Here is a 19688-nt window from a genome sequence, read left to right as displayed (position 1 = left end):
TTTCATGACATATTTTTCCGAGTTTTTTTTTTTTTTTACGTGTCACAGCTTGTCGGGTTGGGGCGCAAATTAATTAACGTTGAGTCCATCAGTCCATCCTGTGCGACTAAAGCGTCCAAAAATTAAACGCGGGGACGTAGGATGTATATATACATGTACGTCTCCATTTTCTTAACATACCAATGAGAGTGGAATGGTTACATTGTAAAGAGCAAACGATTCTCTTTTCGTCAGCATTTGGCGATCTGAGATCGGGAGGGGATGACTGCGTGGAGTTGATGGGATTATTTATATATTAATACCAGTGCAAAAATGACATTTCAACACGATTTTTAGGTAATATTTTTTCGAGTGTTGTATCTGGCCTTTGCCTGTGTTAAACACGTGCATGCTTGTGCAAGCACTAGCATAAAGCAACTGGCGTTTGACACGTCGAATCAGCACCAGGAGGGTAAAAACAGAAAACGTGTTGGTTAAATGTTAGTCTTAAGTGGGTTAGAAAAGTGTTTTGCCAAGCAGAGACGAGTCAAAGGCTAGTTATTTTTGTTTTTCAACACAAAAAATTCCATATACTACCTTTAAATCGATTAAACACTGCAATTCAAATGTATTTGAAGTATATAAACTTTAATTATTACACTTCACATTCAGCACAATTTTATTCTGTACGTTCTGTATGCGAGTTATTTAACCAAATATTTACTTTCAGAACTCAAGAAACAGGTGTATGTGCCAGAAGTAGGGCGGCAGCTATCCATTATTTAAGTAACGCGCGAATCTATCGAAAGATTCATTCGATTCGTCGGGTAACAAACCTTTAATGCGTTGCAGAATCGTTTTAGGTGTTGAAGGAATTCGCCCCACTGGCCAAGCCGCACGGAAACGGCGACAGTCGAACGGAAATGGTGCTCCGCCACTTACCGCCTCCGTGAATCAACCAGGAGGGCTGATATTCCGCGCGTTCACTCCCGTTTTTAACCCTTTGAACTGACTCCATGTTCCAAAAGTCTGAAGAAGGCTCACCGAAAACAGGTTAACAATTTATTCGTCGACAATGTCCAAAACCAGGTAAAAACAGACGGCGGAGGGACAATTCTGGATCCAAAATAAGGCTACATAGAAAGTGTTTCCGAGCAGCCAATCGTTTGTTATCTCAGTGTCCAGTGTTTTTTAAGGCTACGGTGGAGTGGGCCGGGCTGAAGTTGTGGCTGAGTGTTGTCGTGAGATAATCCCTCTGTGACCGGTTAGGTTCGTGCGTGGATGGGACGTGGTTGCCACGGCGACCGATGCTGGTCTTGACGTCCCAAGCGCCCACTATCAACTTTGTTATCCTGTCTGGGCGAGACGCTACTTGTTTTAGGACAGAGCGCCCTGCTCTTTGTCCTTGGAGTGGCATCAATCTTGCTTGAGACGCACACGTTGGGCTTCTGTGATAAGATGGCGTTGGTTATCTATTCTGCTTCTTTTCATTAAACTATGGTGTGCTATTTATTTTATATTAGGTGTGTTAGTGTAGTACAGTCCTACAGGAAATATGAGAATCCCTGATTAATTACATTACGTGTAGGGATGGTAATTGATAGGATTTTTACGATTCCCATTCCATTATCGATATTGCTTAACGATTCGATTCTTTATCGATTCTAATTTGGGGCAAAAGAAGAACAAACATTTTGATTGGCATGGAGTTTGTTTAATCAGAAGTCACAACCTTACAAACTCACAACGAGTTCAAAAGAGGCCCAAAGCCTCAATGTTAACAGTGGCAATAAGTGGCAAATGCACAAGAATGTGTAACATTTTACTGAAACAATTTTCTAATATAAATAAAAAAATATTGCTATATATTGGCATATAGGTCGTTCTTGTGACTTTGGCAATATGTGTTAAAGTGTATAATTTACCATTATATTGAAATGCATGCCTTTTAGTTTTTATGGTGCTTTCACGCTCAAGTGGGAGCGCCCTTGCGCTTCCTCACGCGAAGAAGAATGCGCTCACGTGAAGAAGAGGGCGCTTACACGCAAAGAAGAAGTGCCGCATCCAAGCGAGTGAGCGAGTTAGTGAGAGAGGGAAACACTGCTACGAACATACGTTCTTTGTTAATGTTTGTAAAAGATCTACAGAGGCAACGCCTGTATGGTAAATGGTGTTATACTTATATAGCGCTTTTCCACCTTTCAAGGCGCTCTACACTATCTCGCCATCCACCCACTGGTGACGCAGCACCAGGAGCAACGTGGGGTTCAGTGTCTTGCTCAAGGACACTTAGACGAGTTTATCAGGACGGAGAATTGAACCCACAACCTCTGGGTTGGGGACAACTACTCTACCACTGAGCCACGCCACCCCACTCTATGTATCATCTTTTGTGTTGTTGTTGTTGTATGTTTCCGCTCGCGATCGGACACTTAAATCCAGTTGTGTAGTGGTTTGAACGATGTGCTAATGCTAGCGAACGCATGCTAACCATTTGTGTTATTATTGTATTAGCAGCTAATCTTCGCTGATTTACGTTGATGCAAACCTGTTTGTTATTGGGGACGAAATTGATCTGTTTCATTTCTATTTCTAGTTTCACTCTTCAAGTGATTGTGTCATAACAACAGCTGAATAAAGTCAGTATCCTATATACCCTACCCACCGACGTCACAAAACCACGTGCTCGCTGTATGGTTCCGCCCACTTGTCCGTCATTTTGTCTCTGTATTAGCATTGGTTTCAATTGATCGAGGAATTTAAAATGCATTTCATGGAAGACCCGGTGCTTTCTGATGCCGTAAACTCACTGGATGTGTTGCATAAAAGGCGTTATGTGGAAAAGCTTCGTTCTATACAGTCGCCAGATCCATATTTGATGCCTAAATCGATGATTTTTGACCGGCTGCCTTCGCCGTCTCTGCCTGACCCTGATATTTACAACTATCTTGTCCACACAAAATCAGCCTATTCTCACGAAAGTTTGAAAAACTTTAAGAGCTTGGAGGCTTATAAATGCTACGTTGCTGGTTGGGTGAAACAGGTCCTCGTACACGAAAATTCGGCAGGAATCTTGTGCTCGGAAGGTGAGTTACGAAATTTTCAATTCAAAATCTTTTGTTCTTGCTAACATCCACTGTCAAGTCTAATGTATTTCATGTCATTTGTCAATGGAGCTAGGGCTTTTAATGTTTATATGGTTTAGCGATAGCACTCTCACTACATACATACGTGTATGTTGTCGGCGATTAGCCTAGCAATGATCTTAATTGTGGTTGTCAGCCCAAAACCCTCTAAATATATATTAAATGCATCTTACCAGATATAAAATGACTACTACATAATCTGTGGTAATCGTTTGGAGCCCAGTTTTCTCGTCAAATTGCAGCAGCCCATCTCGCTCTCTCCTCTCCGTGTCTCTCGGAATCCGGTAAAACTTCAAGTCTCTCCGTCTATCTTCTCTGTTATTGCAACCGATCGCCACACACGCCTTCACCATTTTGATTATTAATGTTAACGAGCAGAAAAACACGCCGTAAATAGGAGGGATGTACGTAGCCGTAACAGGTCAACACGATGTGTTGACGGACAAGTGGGCGGCACCAGTCAGGAGAGCGGAGTTGTGACGTCACGTGGGTAGGGTCTATACCAATGTCTTCTGCATTGTCATTTGGGAGTTTAGCCCGCTGTATAGCTAGGACTGAGACTTAGCGTCTCAGTGAGGACAGTACAGTCGTATTCCCTCCCGACGCAGTTATCTCCACCTTGTAATGACTGCAAGTTGCTTTGTTGTAATTTTTCCTCGTGAAGTGAAGACACACTTTCGAGCGTTTGAACCAAGTGCTGTCATTGTTATGTTTACGGCTGCAATGCTCGTGCTAAACCATCGTAACCTTTTATTTTCACCCTCTTTCCTGGTGAAGTGTAGCCAAACTTTGGATCGAGTGGTTCTTGGCGCCATGCTAGTTTGATACAAGACACATCGTGACGCAATATGCGTCTTTAGGAATGGTTAAAGGCATCGTTAAGCCTTTTTCATTGTGATGTCGAGGCCTCGAAACACTAGGAACCGGTTCGGAATTGGAATCGGATTTGGATTCCCATCCCTAATTACGTGTGTTAGAGAAATGCAAACAGATATATGGTGTGTGCGAGAAAGGTAACTATTCCCTTTTTTTCCCCCTCACGAGCACCGACAGGGGATCGTAAAAAACTGGATTGGGCCTTAGAATTGAGCCTTAGCAAGTGGTGGAAAAAAATTAGCAATTGACGAACGGATTAAAAACAGTGATGGACGAAATCAGTAAGTCCCCCTCAGGACTCCTGTTAAATACTCTATAAAACAACTTAATACCGCTACAAAGGGTTAATCCTTGGCTGTCTCTGGTCCCGTGGCTATAGGCATCAGCTCACAGTGACCTCTTTGTACAGGTGTATTGAGAACGATTTTTCCATGATCAATTAGACAGGCTACCAATCAAGTTAGTCCTGAATTATAGAAAAATTGAGATGTACTGTACAATAAGTTAAATTTTGCCCCATAGATAAAAATCAAGTTAGTCTTTAGTTAGGAAAAAATGAGAAACACACCGAGTTAAATTTGGTCCAGTAAATAAAAACCCTTACACTAGGAAAAAGTGAGAAACGCACTGAGTTAAATTCGGCCCAGTAGATTAAAATTTAAGTCCCCCCTTGTCAACTTCCGTAAAGTTAAGCTCAAACACCGCCTGTCGTAAGAACTGTGCGCAGCCCCGAACAAGAAGGAATACAACAGAGTACAGTGTGTCAAAACCTCCGAATGGCTTTGAAAGGAGGGAAAAAAACATCACTGACAACTGCTACATCTACAAACATAGTACGGGAAAAAAAAACCATTCCCCCATTGACTACAGGACAGTAAAAAGTCTGTACTTCACAAAAGCGGAATGTTGCAATACAGAAAAATTTGGAAACAAACTGAAAACACAAAAAAACATCTTCACCTCTTACCAGTTGTTGAAAATGATGGACACAGACGCCAATAAGAAAATTTTATTCCACCCCAGTTAAAGAAAAACTTTATTCCACCCCAGTCACCAAAAAAAGAATCAATATCCTAATTAAAAAATAAAAATAATAAAATGTATATCCCCCATCCTAAATGACAAAAGAAGCAGGCTAAAGGATAAAAAACTGGGACTTAAAAATGGCAAAAACCTGCCGAGTACTATGATTCGGAACCTAACGAAAAAAATGGTAGCCTTTGAACAAAAATCCCGAGCCGGTAAAGGAATTTACAAAAATGAATCCATTGTGATTGTGGAGCTATAAAACAACCCAGTGAACTTATATGACATGTGTCGAGGAATTACAAAACCCAAATGTGACTGCAAAAGATTGAAAAAATGCGACGGAAAATATATAACCTACTACATAAACAAGTGCAATCCCACCACTTACCAACAAAGTGAGGGGCACCTCTCCACAACACATTCCTAACAGCAACATCCGCATGTGAAATCAATTCATCGGCAAACAGACAATAATCCCAAACACACCCTTCTTCCTGCCCACTGCCCGCCCCGAGAGAGCCTTCATAAGACTGAATGTTTAACTAAGCGTTGTCATTCTTCTCGAACACCTTTTTGTCCGCCTGAGCGTTACCGTTTCGTCAGTACAAGGGGTTAACGCTGGATTGGACACGCGGAGTTTGGCTTTCCGGCCGACGAGCGGGGGCGGCGCCGGCGGGACGCCTACCGTATCGGCCGGCGTGATTCCTGCGACTTGGCCGGGAAGCCGAATTCCTTCAATAAGAAGCTTTTTTTCCTAACGAAATGACTTAATTTAATCGATTACCGTAATTGTTGCAGCACTAGCTGGAAGTGAAAGGTTGTTTTGTTTTTTTATGACAGCTGTAAGGGTTTCATTAGTACAAAATAACGGTCGACATACTTTAAGGTTTCCGTCGACATCTGCAGGTTGTAGTTCTTTTCCGTCTCGGGCAGCTTGGAGAAATCCACCAGACAAGGATGCTGCCGTTTATTATCGTCCCTGATCTATGAGCAAAAACAACATGCGCAGTAAGTCGATGAATTCTCCGTCCACAGCCGACGTTTGTTGCTGTGGGCAGAAGTCAAGAGAAACGTGTCAACCCGCAGGCTGCTTAAGTGAACGTGTTATGAAAGGAACACATCCTCTCGCCGTATCGCTGAAATACCAAGCGAGAGATGTTTTGCGTCTCATGAGGCTACTCTTGATGCCAAAATATCCAATTGGCAATGCGGCGTGGGTGGCAATGGTCGCATGCATGGTAAGAGTGTAACGGTATCTGTATTTGTCCCGTCCCGTACAGTCACGGTACAGGCATCACGGTTCGGTGCACGCGAACATTCCTGCACTATTCCTGTGTTACACATACAGTATTTCAGTCCAAATTAGCTATAATTACTCACTTACCGTATAGCCCTAGAGTACATGATTTCTTTTCTTTGAATTCAATATACTGGAGTGCCACGTCAAATTTCGTTGTTGACAATGTTCTCGCTGATAATGACAATAAAGTTTTTTTCTATTCAGTCAGAGAAAAAGAAGACAAACTCACAACTAGGAAAGGTATGGCGGATGTACCTTGTAAGAACTATCAAGTGCAGTATTCCTTACACTTTTTGAACTGTATTTTAATGGAATTTTTAAATCAGGAAATGTTTATTTTGCTCTAGCGCCAGACTGAAGTCATTGAAACACTCTAGTTTGCACTATTTCTAGACATGCCTTTTCAGTTTTGGAATTTTGTTTTAGCTAAAACAAAAACATATCTTATGTGGGAGTGTATGTTCACTGCTAACGGTTTCCCGTGAACTGCGCGTTGACAATGGTATTATCTCATTTTTATGAAATCAATTTTCAACAAATGGGTTTTGACAGTTGCCGTCATATTTTCAGGGTCAAAGCACCATTCCGGCGCAGAACCTTTTACCGGAACAGCCCACTTTCACCCCTGCTGTTACCACTGTCGAGCCCTACAAAAAAAAAAAAAAAAAAGGGTATATTGCCTATTTTGGAAAGATAAACTGTAAATTAAAGCCTTTTTGTTTTTCCTGTTGTGCCAAACTTGTACGGAACCGTGGCCCCCGTACCGAACCGTGACTCACGTGTACCGTTACACACCTAATGCACGGAGATGCAGTTTTTCTGCGTGTATGTCATGAACACCCGCCAGCTATTTAGATAATAGTTCATCAAATTAAACAATCGTTCTTCATATCAGTACAAGATAGCTGTCAATGACTATACTGTAAGCATTTGCAAATACTAGGTCTTACCTGCCTGCCGTCATGAAAGAAAATACTGTAGTATTAATAGATGGAGGATGTTCATGCTTTTAAATATACACTTATTCACGGGTTTTTGGGGTCTATTTCTTCATAATAGGGCAAAACAGGTCAGATTTTTTTTTTTTTTTTTTTTTTACCTACAGTGCAATAAACCAAGAGTGATACATCATTCTGGCAAAGGATTTACAGTTGTGGTCAAAAGTTAGAATATTATTTACGCTGTTACTTTAGTGTATAATTCTTCTTTTTTTTTTTTTTTTTTTACTGTGTTCATTTAAAAGTGTTTGGGTTCTTATGAGTTCCCTATTTTCACTGCACTAAAGTGAGACTTTGCATCATACCTATTAAATACTTAGATACTAATATCATTGTAATGCTATGTATTGGACATAGTAAATACGATTGTGCTAGAGTGAATTGGCCATATATATGTTTGTCTGTCTGTGTGTGGATTACTGTATATTGTAAAGTACATACAGTTGTGGTCAAAAGTTTACATACACTTGTGAAGAACATAATGTCATGGCTCTCTTGAGTTTCCAGTTATTTCTACAACTCAGATTTTTCTCCGATAGAGTGATTGGAACAGATACTTCTTTGTCGCAAGAAACATTCATGAAGTTTGGTTCTTTTATGACTTTATTATGGGTTAACAGAAAAAGTGATCAAATCTGCTGGGTCAAAAATATACATACAGCAACACGAATTAGCAATTTCTTGTGAGTGATTATTGACTTGAACAAGTCAGGAAAGTCACTTGGAGCCATTTCAAAGCAGCTGCAGGTCCCAAGAGCAACAGTGCAAACAATTGTTTGTAAGTATAAAGTGCATGGCACTGTTTTGTCACTGCCACGATCAGGAAGAAAACGCAAGCTATCACCTGCTGCTGAGAGAAAATTGGTCAGGAGGGTGAAGATTCAACCGAGAATCACCGAAAAGCAGATCTGCCAAGAATTAAAAGCTGCTGGAACACAAGTGTCAGTGTCCTCAGTCAAGCGTGTTTTGCATCTCCACGGACTGAGAGGCTGCCATGCAAGAAGGAAGCCCTTGCTCCAAAAGCGGCACCTTAAGGCTCGACTGAAGTTTGCTGCTGATCACATGGACAAAGATAAGACCTTCTGGAGGAAAGTTCTGTGGTCAGACGAAACAAAAATCGAGCTGTTTGGCCACAATGCCCAGCAATATGTTTGGAGGAGAAAAGGTGAACTCTTTAACCCCAAGTACACCATGCCTACCGTCAAGCACGGTGGTGGTGGTAGTATTATGCTGTGGGGCTGTTTTGCTGCCAATGGAACTGGTGCTTTACAGAGAGTAAATGGGATAATGAAAAAGGAGGATTACCTTCAAATTCTTCAAGATAACCTAACGTCATCAGCCCAAAGATTGGGTTTTGGGCGCAGTTGGGTGTTCCAACAGGACAATGACCACAAACACACATCAAAAGTGGTAATGGAATGGCTAAATCAGGCTAGAATTAAGGTTTTCCAATGGCCTTCCCAAAGTCCTGACTTAAACCCCGTTGAGAACTTGTGGACAATGCTGAAGAAACAAGTCCATGTCAGAAAGCCATCAACTTTAACTGAACTGCACCAATTCTGTCAAGAGGAGTGGTCAAAGATTCAACCAGAAGCTTGCCAGAGGCTTGTGGATGGCTACCAAAAGCGCCTAATTGAAGTGAAAATGGCCAAGGGACATGTTACCAAATATTAGCGCTGCTGTATGTATATTTTTGACCGGGCAGATTTGATCACTTTTTTCTGTTCGCTTATAATAAAGTCATAAAAGAACCAAACTTCATGAATGTTTTTTGTGACAAAGAAGTATCTGTTCCAATCACTCTATCAGAGAAAAATCAGAGTTGTAGAAATAACTGGAAACTCATGAGAGCCGTGACATTATGTTCTTCACAAGTGTACAGTATGTAAACTTTTGACCACAACTGTATGTACTTCACAATATACAGTAATCCACACACCACAGACGGACAAACATATGGCCAATTCACTCTAGCACAATCGTATTTACTATGTCCAATACATAGCATATTAGTATCTAAGTATTTAATAGGTATGATGCAAAGTCTCACTTTAGTGCAGTGAAAATAGGGAACTCATAACAACCCAAACACTTTTAAATGAACACAGTAAAAAAAAAAAAAAAAAAGAAGAAGAATTATACACTAAAGTAACAGCGTAAATAATATCCTTTCACTTAAAGGTACTACTGTATGGAGTTGGTCACTTTTGACTCGCGACTGCCACCTCCGGCCTCGCGAACATAAAGCAACGAGGGTTTGGCCCGTCAAATCAGCACCAGGAAGGTCAAAACGGCAAACGTGGTTGTTGACCGTTAGTCTTAAGTGGGTAAGAAAAGTGTTTTTTCCAAGCAGAGATGAGGCGTAGGCTAGTTGTTTTTTAACACTAAGAATTCCATATTGTACCTGTAAATCTATTACACACCTTTTGAGTAGATTGAGTAGATGAACCTTATTACACTTTACAGTCAGCAACATTTTATTCTGTACATTTATTTTGTGAGTGTGAGGTATTTTAACCCCGACAGCAGCACCATCACTAATCTAGGCCTTTTTTAAATCTCTGCAAAACAGGCAGCGTATACAGGGTTCGTAGACATTTTTCCTGGTTCATATTCAAGCACCTTTTGAGGACTTTCGTTTTCCTGTACCAATTGGGTTAGAGAAGTGTTTTTGCCAAACAGAAATAGTGGAAGGCTAGTTTTGTTTGGTTTTGTTTTTTCAACAGAAAAAATACGAACAGTACCTTTAAATACACACCACAATTTAATTTTAGTAGGTTAACTTTATTACACTTCACATTCTGCACAATTTTATAATGCATAATTAATTTATGTGTGAATTACTTAATTATTTATTATTATGAATTATTTATTTATTTAAGTATTTTCAGAACTCAAGAAACAGGTGTATTTGCTGGAAGTAGGGCTGCAGCTATCGATTATTGAAATCGCCAAGTAAACCGGTGGGTGGCAAATATTTCATGATAGTGTCATACATCGTCGATTCTTTGATAATACGATATTCTGCGATTAATCGATTCAAGGGCCTTCGATCGATTCAATACAAAACTATGAAGACATTTAACACAGTCGGTTCCAATTCACTTCAATCGATAAAAAATTACTAATCAGTTTGTTGATATGACTTTTTTTTTTTTTTTTTTAACAAAATGACATAGCAAAATTATAATCATTTTGCATTTTGATCAAAATTCATTTAAATTCAATTGTGCTTAACAATTCTTATTATTGATCCACATCGTGTAATTGTTACACCTCTTGTGTCAACATGTGGCTTTCGTGTTCACATATTGAAGTAGAATTTGCCTAGAAATTGTATTTAGAAATGACAAAAAGGCCCAAGTGATATTAACAAACTGATATTGAGAGGCTTAGTTTCGTACAATTTTTAATGTTATTATAAGGATCATCGCCGACGCTACTACTGAATTGATGGCAGAAAATGTCAAATTGACATTCAACATCTGACGTAAAATTTGACATATGACGATGACATGCTTAAGACGATTTATGACAGCGCCGCAATTACATTTTTCCGCTAGACGGACGCACGTGAGAGAAATCAACATGGGTCCTAAGAAGGTTAGTGCAGGTCATGAAAAAAAGGGGACACTTAAAATTGAAATCAAGATTGAAATGATATGAGCGTGGCGTGCGCATCAGTGTCTACGATCTGGGCGGTCCTCCTCCGACCGCCCTTCACCAGTCTTTATAAGTTAAGGTGACAATTATTATTGTAACATTTGAAAGTAAGTCACCAGCCTCCTCAGGTTTTTAATCACTTGAGAACTTGTGCAACACAACAGGGCTACCGTCCGCCGTAGCCGACGCAACGACAACAGAAGATGAGAAGTGAAAGTAAATACTCTTCCGCAACTCTCTCACTCTGTTGTTAGTCACACGTGCCTTCGGGACCAGAATGCAAAACACATCCGCCACATTAGAAACCGATCCATTACATAATTATCATTACTATTATTCCGAATTGTATTTGTATATTTGTATATTATTATGATTATATGTTTATATTAGGGCTGTCAAGATTATCGCGTTAACGGGCGGTAATTAATTTTTTTAATTAATCACGTTAAAATATTTGATGCAAATAACGCACATGCCCTGCTCAAACAGATTAAAATGACAGCAGTGTCATGTCTACTTGTTACTTGTGTTTTTTTGTGTTTTGTCGCCCTCTGCTGGTGCTTGGGTGCGGCTGATTTTATGGGTTTCAGCCTGACACAAGAGTTTCAGCCTGTTTCACAATGAGCATTGTGTAATTATTGACATCAACAATGGCGAGGTACTAGTTTGTTTTTTGATTAGAAAATTTTACAAATTTTATTAAAACGAAAACATTAAGAGGGGTTTTAATATAAAATTTCTATAACTTGTACTAACATTTATCTTTTCAGAACTACAAGTCTTTCTATCCATGGATCGCTTTAAGGGAATGTTCATGTTCATGCCATCTTGCTGATTTATTGTTATAATAAACAAATACTGTACTTATGTAAAGTATGTTGAATGTATATATCCGTCTTGTGTCTTATCTTTCCATTCCAATAAAAATTAACAGAAAAATATGGCATATTTAGGGTTAGGTTTGAATTGCGATTGATTACAATTTATTAATTTTTAAGCTGTGATTAACTCGATTAAAAAATTTAATCGTTTGACCGCCCTAGTTTATATATATGTATTTGTTTTGTTATGTGTAATTGCTTTTTGTGTTATTGTACCAGCGGCATTTATGAAGGATTTAGCGTAGTTTTTTGGGCTGTGAAACAAAATCATCCAATTATAATGTATTCTTTTGGGAAACCATTTCAATTTACAAATGAGGTCCTGGAATGAATTGAATTTGTATGTAGAGGTACCTCTGTATATTATATATATTATAATGGAAGCCATACTGTATGTTGTTCAAACATAAAACAAAAACATTTTTACTTGAGTGCTGGATAAGGCTTCAGGAACAAATTGATATACATGTATTTATTTCCATTTTGAGTTGTTGTTTTTTTTTTTGTGATATACAAATATCGCAATAATTGTCTTCAACTGTATCGGGATTAAACGTATCACCAGAGAGGAGGCCATACATACCCCTAAAATTGATTTTATGTGCTGTGTGTTAGTTATTTAACCCCCTGACATCCGCACTATCACTTATCTAGGCCTTTTTAAATCTCGTACAGTGTATTTCTAATTCATTGTGCAATAAACCAAGAAAGATACATCATTCATTAAAAGATTTACTAAATACAGTTATCAACACACCACAGACAAATAGATGGCTAGAGCATAGACTTCATAATGATGTTGACGGGACACATTACCCAAACACTGCGCCACTATTCTCCCTGTATTTTTAAAACACTGTGAGAAGAGTCTGGGACCCATCTCTTTATTGGCCTCTCGAGCCCGAACGAAATCATCCGTGCAATCAGATTCCTTTATTTGCGTGACGTCTTCTTAACGAGCCACGTCACTCTTGGGCGTCAGATGTCGTCTCCAAAACAACACAGATGGCCAACTGGAGAACCGAGAATATGTTCCAAGCCGCGGTAAATTCGGTTTTAAATGACCAAAAACACATCGAGTCGCTAAAACCAACAGTCTGCCTCGCGCTATCCGTGTTGAATAAACTTCTCGGTTCTCCGCTCTCCTCGTATGTTTATTCCTTCATATGCGCTAGTTTCTTGTCGCTTCATCAACGGCACGTCCGCCCGTCGTCGATCGGTCTACTCCGCCGTCTGTTTGCCGTGGCTTGCTCCGCCCTGGGAATTTGATCCGCCGAACGGTCGCCAGACTCTATAGCTGGAACAAGCGGTGAGTCTTGTGTACCATGCAACCGCGCCACGGCTTCAAGTAGGGGGCCGTCCCACACTCCGTGTCAGCCAGTCTCAGTTAAGGCCGAGTTATGCTTCCGCGTCAGACCTGCGCCGTCAACGAAGACCCGATTTACGCCCCTGCGCCGTAGCCTCTCTGGGTCCTTCTTTTTTTTTTTTGACTTCGCGTCGCTTCAACGCGTGTGACGTGGTGGAAATGGACTACGATTGGTCCGCTCAGACTGTTGTTTCCGGTTCAGCGGGAAATCACCGCTATTCTCAAAAATGATTTTGATACACGCAAAAATGGACCAAGCCGACAAGAGTATCAACGAAGAGCAAGTACAACAATTTCTACAATGTCTCGTCAAGACATTATGAAGATTGCCAAATGGCAAGCAATTCGTGGGAGAAAATACAGGGCTGGAGGTCAGCCAGCGATTGAATAAAAACAATGGAAGAACCACCGAGACAAGTACAGTATGTGTGTTCGGAATCGAATGGCCACTCGAAGCGGTGACCCAGTCGGCCAAAAACTGCCAGCTTTTTATCACTTTATGTCGTATTTTTGGTCGGTGCACTTCATCATTTATTGTGTACATATGTTTGCTGTGAGTCTGTGACTTATTTACATGTCACACTTCAAGTATATAAAGAATAAAGCACAGGTTTGTTGTCAAAAGACTTGTTTTGATGTTTCATTTTCAACAACAGACAGTTCACACACGATACATCATCACTGATTGAGAGTGCCTCGGTGCTTTTATGATAACGTTGACATCAAGGCTTCCAATGCAGTTTGGGAAATTCCATAGACGCCAGAAATCTGCTATGGCTTCCCACTGGCTGTTTGGAGGACACGGCAAACAAATCGGGCTGGAGGGCTTTGCAGACCTCGGACAAAAACGCTGGACGCAGTGCTCGACGCCAGTTTGAAGCTAGCCGCTACAGCTAACTGGTTTCCACCCGAGGCTAGAAAGAACTCTCTATGCGGCATCAAAAGTTGGACAGACCACCTCGAAACAGTCTCCTGCGTCGCCTACGCCTCAAAATTTGTATGATCAACATTTTTTCAATGTTGATGAGCTGAAGATCCACATTCAAGGGTTCCATCTTGCATTGTTTTTTTTTTTCCTCTGTTAAACTACACAAGAGGAAGTCAACAAGCATGCTCCAAAACCGCACAAACTTAACGCCACACCTCTCGAGTGGCTTGGCGGTGAATTACAGAGCAACGCGTCACCTGGCCGGAGAACCATCGAATATTAAATGATGCCGTAGTCGCTGCGCCGTCACCGCAACGCGGGAGTATAGCTCAGGCTTTATTCTCAAACACTTGAAGCGATCCAACACAGGATTTAGGCTGAAAAAGTACAAAAGCTGTACCTTATACAAACAGGAAGGATGATGGGTGATTATTATAATTTTCGTACCATGCGTGCATTTTGAAACGTTGTGAAAAAAATCTGTGGGAGGAATGAACGCTACGGCATTGGCGTCACAATTCGCAATATTTACGTAAAATCAATGCTAACTGCCCGGTTTTTTGCTTTTAACCAAGAATTGAGACTGTTTTACGTTCATATCTATAAAGAATTTAGGGATTGAAGCATTTGTTAATAAGAATTTTCAATGTACAAAGCTCTTTGTGGTGATAAGGCGGCGCCACAGTGGCTTAAAGACTAGCAGCACATTCGACATATTTACATCAAATAAATGCTAACTGCCGGTTTTGTTTTGTTTTTTTTTGCTTTAAACCAAGAATCGAGACTGTTTTACGTCCATATCTATAAAGAATTCAGGGATTTCAGCATTCATTCACAAGAATTTTCATGTGTTTGTCTGTGTTTCCACTCTGTCAGCTTTGATGGAGATAGTCCCCCTATTAATCGGCCCCGTGTCCCATCAATATATTATGAAGTCTATGGGCCACTTTAGTCCACCGCTGCACTCCGACCTTCCGAACTCAACTCTAGCGCAGTCGTACCCTATACATAGCAGTACAATGATTCGTATTGATCAGTGTGATGTAAATAAGGCTCACTTCAGCAAGGGTGTTCGCACAATCCATTCAAATCGTCACTCACTAAACGTCAACCAAAAATGAAAAGAAAGTAGACTATCCTCTTGGTTTATCACTGTGCCAAAGTCAGAAATCCTGTTGTGCCCCCTTTGAAACAACAGCCATTGAGTGTACATTGAAACAAGAACAACATTATGGTTCCTACAAATAAACAGTGAAGATGACATGAAAAGCACTAAGCATGAAAAATGTTATTTTTCTTTCCACTTACCCTCTTTTTGGTTTGAACCGCAAATTATGAGAGGAAAAAGCAAGATGACGTTCAAGCTTTTGAGATCCACTGATTGCTAACATTTCTACTTGAGTACTTGAACATGTGCTATTTAAATGTTCATTTCTCAAAAACATGGTCAAATGTATGGATTATGTGTTTGTTTTTTTTGGTTTTTTTTTTTATTTTATTATCTTGATGGTGATTTTATTCTTTCAGTAAGTGGATGAAGGAAACGTTCTCACCTTTCCGTAGGACCATCCCAGTTCAATTTTATTCATGCCCCACATTTCATGGATGTTCTCCGCCAGCGTGTCCCGAACTTTTTCCAAATGCGGGGGCATAACAATCTGAAGATACAGCCAAAATAGGTCATTTTTTTCCTACTGTACTTGCACTCAAATGAAATTTAAAATACATTCAGTGATGCCTGATTGGATGGCTTCCTGATCAATCGGGCTATTTTTACATAGTGTGGGTCGGAGAAAATCGGCATTGGGCGTAAGGCTGTCGGATAAATCGATTCTAAACTGACTTTTCTGCTTAAAACAATGTCAAAAAGGTTTAAATAGATACGTTTGCTTTTCAAAACCTTTTGGTTCAGCCACCGTAGTTTGTCTGCATTCCCGCTTCCTCCCACGAAAGCGCGCCATCCGTCTTAAACAATAACCATGGCTTTGCTGCTACTTTTGCCCAGCCAACTTTGGACGCAAATGGCATCACGCTATGAGATGTACTTAAAGTGTTGTTGCAAATGTAGAAGGATTGTCAAATCAAACATGCAGCCTTGAAACGTCCTTGACTTGGTCTGCACACTCTCATGTACAACACAAGGAAAGACGGTAATATAGCGCCACGTCCGGCTGAGTGTACATTGCACTATCCCACAAACATATGCGTTTGTGTCCGTCCCGCTGTCTCGTCATCCTGTCGAGATTGCTGCTACTAGCTTACAGTCACTAAAAGCATGTTGCTTGTTTTAATAACAGATTTTGGCAGAAGTCTACATTTTAAAATGGAATTTATATGTTCATTGGCTCACAAATGTGTTTGACGAGATGTCTTTTGTAAAGACTAAAGGATCATTCTGTTTGTTACTTTCACTATTTGTGTTCCCTTGTGTGGCCCTTCCCATGGGCTAAAGGGGTCAGGTGCGTAGCGATTAGGGCGGCAGCCAAAGGCGGGGGTCATGGCGGTCCGACCCCCGGCTATAGAAGCTAACTCTTGGGACATGGAATGTCACCTCTCTGGCGGGGAAGGAGCCCGAGCTGGTGTGTGAGGCAGAGAAGTTCCGACTAGATATAGTTGGACTCGCCTCCACACACCAGTTTGGGTTCTGGTACCAGTCCTCTCGAGAGGGGTTGGACCCTCCTCCACTCTGGAGTTGCCCACGGTGAGAGGCGCCGAGCAGGTGTGGGCATACTTATTGCCCCGGCTTCGAGGAAATTCTGGTCCACCATCTGGCGTCTGCGGAGCGGAAAGCAGTGCCCCGTTAACACTGTATATAGTGAAGATGGGGTACTGCTGACCTCGACTCGGGACGTCGTGAGTCAGTGGGGAGAATACTTCAAAGACCTCCTCAATTCCACCGACACCCCTTGCTTTGAGGAAGCGGGGTCTGGGGACTCCGAGGTGGGCTCTCCGATCTCTGGAAAGCTCCTCGGTGGCAAAGCCCCGGGGGTCGATGAGATCTGCTCGGAGTTCCTAAAGGCTCTGGATGTTGTGGGGCTGTCGTGGCTGACACGCCTCGACAACATTGCATGGACATCGGGGACAGTGCCTCTGGATTGGCAGACCGGGGTGGTGGTCCCCCCAAGGGAGACCAGAGGGTCTGTTCCAATTATAGAGGGATCACACTCCTCAGCTTCACCAGTAAAGTCTATTCAGGGGTGCTGGAGAGAAGGGTCCGTCAGGAAGTCGAATTTCGGATTCAGGAGGAGCAGTGTGGTTTTTGTCTCTGCACCGGTCTGTTGTGGTGAAGAAGGAGCCGAGGCAAAAGGCGAAGCTCTCGATTTACCGGTCGATCTACGTTCCTACCCTCACCTATGGTCACGAGCTGTGGGTCGTGACCGAAAGAACAAGATCCCGGACACAAGCGGCCGAAATGAGTTTCCTCCGCAGGGTGTCCGGGCTCTCCCTTCGAGATAGGGTGAGAAGCCCGGTCATCCCGGAGGGGCTCGGTGTCGAGCCGCTACTCCTCCGCTATGAGAGGAGCCAGTTGAGGTGGCTCGGGCATCTGGTTCGGATGCCTCCCGGACGCCTCCCCGGAGAGGTGTTCCGGGCACGTCCCACCGGCGGGAGGCCCAGGGGACGACCCAGGACACGCTGGAGAGACTATGTCGCTCGGCCGGCCTGGGAACACCTTGGAATCCCGCCGGAGGAGCTGGCTGAAGTGGCTGGGGAGAGGGAAGTCTGGGCTTCCCTGCTAAAGCTGCTGCCCCCGCGACCCGACCCCGGACTAAGCGGAAGATGATGGATGGATGGACTATTTGTGTTTTAGACAAGGTGATTGCATATTGCGATTATTGAGTGACAGTTTGGCACTACTCATGAATTTAGGTAAGACCAGAGAGAAATGTGACAGCACATCACCCTTGCGCCTGGCTGCCTACCTACTTCACCTGACCGACTGGCTGGCTGGCAGACTGACTTGATGAAAGACTATTTGTTTTACAGACCTTTTCTCATGTTTGATTTGATTTCAAATGGTATATGCACTTTCTTCTTTGATTATCGCTATTAGAACAGAGCTGGATTCTTTCTTTTCTATCAATAAAATGATCTTAATGGTCTCTAATATCTTTAAAAAAGTTGGACTTTGACAGTAAATACCTCTTAACTAAATTACAAATGCATAGACATATTGGCTCAAACAAAAACTTAAAGCCTTATGTTGGCCTGAACAATTGAATGACTCGATTCATCGTTGCAGCACTAAATGAATCAAGCTTTTTTAAGAGGAACTACATCTCCTATGATGCTTTTTGGCAAAACGGCAATGATTCAGTGATATTTATTTGTTACAAACAACATCAAAATATAGATGAGGTTTTAAAGCTGCTTTCCCATCTGGCAACCCTGAAAAAAGGACTCTGCTTACCTGGCTAGTTTCCACCGGCGTCGGAATGAAAGAGGCCTGCGACAAGATGAGGGTGGTGCCTAGCAAATCTCGAACACCGTCCGCATCCCTCTTGTACTCCTTAACCGGCTCCACCCTCAGCTTCTCTTTGGGCAGCAGGGCCTCGTAACACGGGGCGTAACTCGACGGTGGCAGGAATTTAAAGTCGCCGTGGCGACCGCCCAACAGGAACCTTACCCTGATGACGTCAAAAAAAGAGGCATGAAAAACTGGATAGTGAATGAATCTCATTTTCCAGCCAGTCAGTGACGTGGGGGCTTTAGGATATTAAAAAAGAATCCTAAGAAGCTCTCCTAAGACGGCCCAAAATAAAGATTGGAGTAGTAGTGGTGACGTAGAGTGGTGACGCATTTATGGCTGCCGCCCTCAATTATTGAAGAGTGAAAATGTGAGCGTCCACTAACGGCTCTGTTCAGTGGGGCAGCAGCTGGCTGACTCATTTGGTGGAAACGTTTCGCCTCTCAAATGAAATGGAAATCATGGAGGCAATCACATTCCCCTCTCTGGTTGGATTCATCGCAAAAGATTATCCTGTATTTGAATTTGAGCAGAACATCCTGATAAGTCAAAAAATCTGGGTATGAAATGTCATTTTCGCTCCCGCCGTAGAGTTCAGTGTCGTTTCCGTCAACGATAACGAAAATATTCCATCGACAAACATTTTTCATGACGAGATGATAATGAGCTAAAAATGTGTTTTGGCGGACTAAAACAAAACCAGACAAATGCCAGTGTTCCACTGACGAGACGAAAATGCGCAAGTTTCCGTCACAGCTTCACAATGTGTGACATTTTAAGTTTTTGTTACATGCAGTTTGTGGCTTCCAGGTGGGTATAATTCATTGAAAATAATGTACTGTTTTCCTGCCTTGTACACTGCTACAATATGTGCTCGTCTGTCAATCCAAATAGTTGGAAACCTTTATTTATTTCTGGAGTAAAATGTATTTTACAGATGAAAACATTTTTAGCATCAGGCATTGTCTTGACGGTCTGACCTAGACAAGTCGCATAGAAGTGGACCATTTCAAATCCAATCTGGGTCACTTTCGTATGTGCTTTCAATCCTATCTGG

At 41.8% G+C, this 19688-nt stretch overlaps 1 protein-coding gene across 9 annotated transcripts in view; it reads right to left on the bottom strand.

The window, feature by feature from the left end:
• LOC130931032 (ryanodine receptor 3-like) overlaps positions 1 to 19688 on the bottom strand; it is a 201207-nt gene that overhangs the window by 121301 nt on the left and 60218 nt on the right. For all 9 annotated transcript variants that reach the window (XM_057859484.1, XM_057859483.1, XM_057859486.1 and 6 more), the window contains 3 exons: positions 18575 to 18791; positions 15720 to 15824; positions 5911 to 6014 (listed from right to left, as the gene is read on the bottom strand). In XM_057859484.1, coding sequence (XP_057715467.1) covers positions 5911 to 6014; positions 15720 to 15824; positions 18575 to 18791 — 426 coding nt within the window. The remainder of the gene's footprint in view (positions 1 to 5910; positions 6015 to 15719; positions 15825 to 18574; positions 18792 to 19688) is intronic.

The sequence above is a fragment of the Corythoichthys intestinalis genome, chromosome 15, assembly GCF_030265065.1.
Source record: "Corythoichthys intestinalis isolate RoL2023-P3 chromosome 15, ASM3026506v1, whole genome shotgun sequence".
Lineage (NCBI taxonomy): Eukaryota > Metazoa > Chordata > Actinopteri > Syngnathiformes > Syngnathidae > Corythoichthys > Corythoichthys intestinalis.
The sequence above is the reverse complement of the archived record's forward strand: the minus strand, read 5'-3'. Positions and strand labels throughout refer to the sequence as shown.